This window comes from Nelumbo nucifera, chromosome 2 (genome assembly GCF_055504915.1).
Source record: "Nelumbo nucifera cultivar China Antique chromosome 2, China Antique-T2T, whole genome shotgun sequence".
In the NCBI taxonomy this organism is placed as follows: Eukaryota; Viridiplantae; Streptophyta; class Magnoliopsida; order Proteales; family Nelumbonaceae; genus Nelumbo; species Nelumbo nucifera.
In genome coordinates, this window is record NC_142650.1 from 103,751,790 (window position 1) to 103,753,652 (window position 1,863).

Genomic DNA, 1,863 nt, shown 5'->3' on the forward strand with positions numbered 1-1,863 from the left:
GAGAATGAAATACCATTTTAGCTGATTCTAATTTTCAATCGGATTTCTGTCTGAACCAGATAGACTATGAGAATAAATCATCCCGATTCAGATTCTAATGGATTTTGATTCTAATTCTGATTTCGATTCGGACTGAGAACCAAACTGACCCTTTCCCTCTCACATATGGATAGGTCAGTTCAACCTTCTTCTAGTTACGCGATTCATTCCACGGTCCTCATCTGAAGCCAATGGCCTATCTGCTCCACTAGAGTCAGAAAGTGATCGGATTGAATCTATTATTTCTGTACCAACATTGATTGTCTCGCTTCCCGACTGTGTGTCATCAGCAGCTGATGATGATTGAGTAAAGTATAGGGGAGGCTCATCATGGTCATGAGAAGGCTGAGGCTGTGATCGAGCAAGGTCTGGAGGCTGACTATAGTTTTCTCTCATGGAACGACTAATTAGATATCCCTGAACTATGCTTTCAGCTGATGAATTTATTACAGATGGGAAGTATGTACGTGAAGCTGCTCTTTGTGCCTGAGCTCTCAGAAGCTGCTGTATTTGTAGTAGACGCCGCCTGGTCTCTGCTTCAACTGAAGTAGCAGCAGCAGCAGCACTCTGCTGTAACTCCATGGACACTTGATCGACATAATTCTGTCGTGGGTATTCATATTCTCCTCCCAATAATCCCTCTCTGCGCAGTGCCACAGTGGTGAGAACTCGGAGGGGCGATGAAACAGGTGGAGAAGTAGTAATCGAAATGGAGCCTGCTGCAGAAAAATGATGTTGATGCCACTCCATATGATGAGATCCATGGCCAATTCCTCTGAACACTTGCTGGATCTCAAACGTTGATATCTCCCCATCAGACCTCTGCCTCGCCGATTCGAAACGATGCCCATGGGGCCTAGGAGGGATCCTCACTCCCGATTCCGATGCTTTTCCCGTCGTTTGGTCCTCGCTGCCGGAACTGTTCCCATGTCCATAAACCGGTATAACGTCGGCATCCTGGACCTCTCCTTTGCAGACTGGGCATTCGTTTTCGTTGGAGTAAACGTGCAGCCACAGATAGAGACATGGCCAGCAGAACAAGTGACCACAGCAGGTGACGACTGGGTCCTTCGCCATTTCCATGCATATACTGCATTCGAAAAGGCTGGTGTCGTCACCAGACTCACCACTCCCGTTGCCACCATCGTCGGCGCCATTTGTCACGTTGCATGTTTTGTCGTTGATGATGTTTCCTCCTCCTCCTCCTGCTGCTGCTGCGACCCTCTGGTCACCAGCATCGGCAGTCGGTTCCATCGTCTCCTCGGTGTTGTTGTTCGTCGGCTGCGACCTTGGTTCAGTTTGAATCTGTCTCAACCACCAGCGACGCCTTGGCCTAAACAGAGTAGTTTCAGTTCGTTCACGTTGTCCTTCATGAAGGTTTTCAGGTTCATTCTCCATCAGTTCATCATCGAGCTCATCATCAGAAGCTCCAATACTCAAATGAAGTCCCGTAATCACATCCTCCTGATCCGCCATTACCTACACTGCTACACAAAATATCCGATTCAAGCCCCAAGAACAATCAAGAACCCGAAACCATTCAAATTTGCTGCAATACTCCTACTAACCCAATCTAAAGATGGGATTGAAGTCATTGCAAGCTTTAGCAAAAGAGCAGAAAAACAGCAACATATTACCCAAAATTTGCAGAAATAAAGAAAGACAAGAGACAAGAAAAACTCTCTGAGTCAGAGAGAGAGAGAGAGAGAGCAAAGCTTACATGGAAATCTGCCTCTACCATGTCTACTAGGTTAGGTAAGCTATGTAAGAGTTTAAATAAGCAAAACCACCATCGTTCACCCTGAAAACTTCCTCCGGAGATTC

General features: G+C 46.5%; 1 protein-coding gene across 1 annotated transcript; it reads right to left on the reverse strand.

The window, feature by feature from the left end:
- On the reverse strand, positions 1-1,515 carry LOC104603611 (uncharacterized). Its single transcript, XM_010267671.2, has one exon. It carries the CDS (start codon positions 1,513-1,515, stop codon positions 175-177), a length of 1,341 nt encoding a protein of 446 aa, XP_010265973.1. The 3' UTR covers positions 1-174.
- Positions 1,516-1,863: the final 348 nt, after the last annotated feature.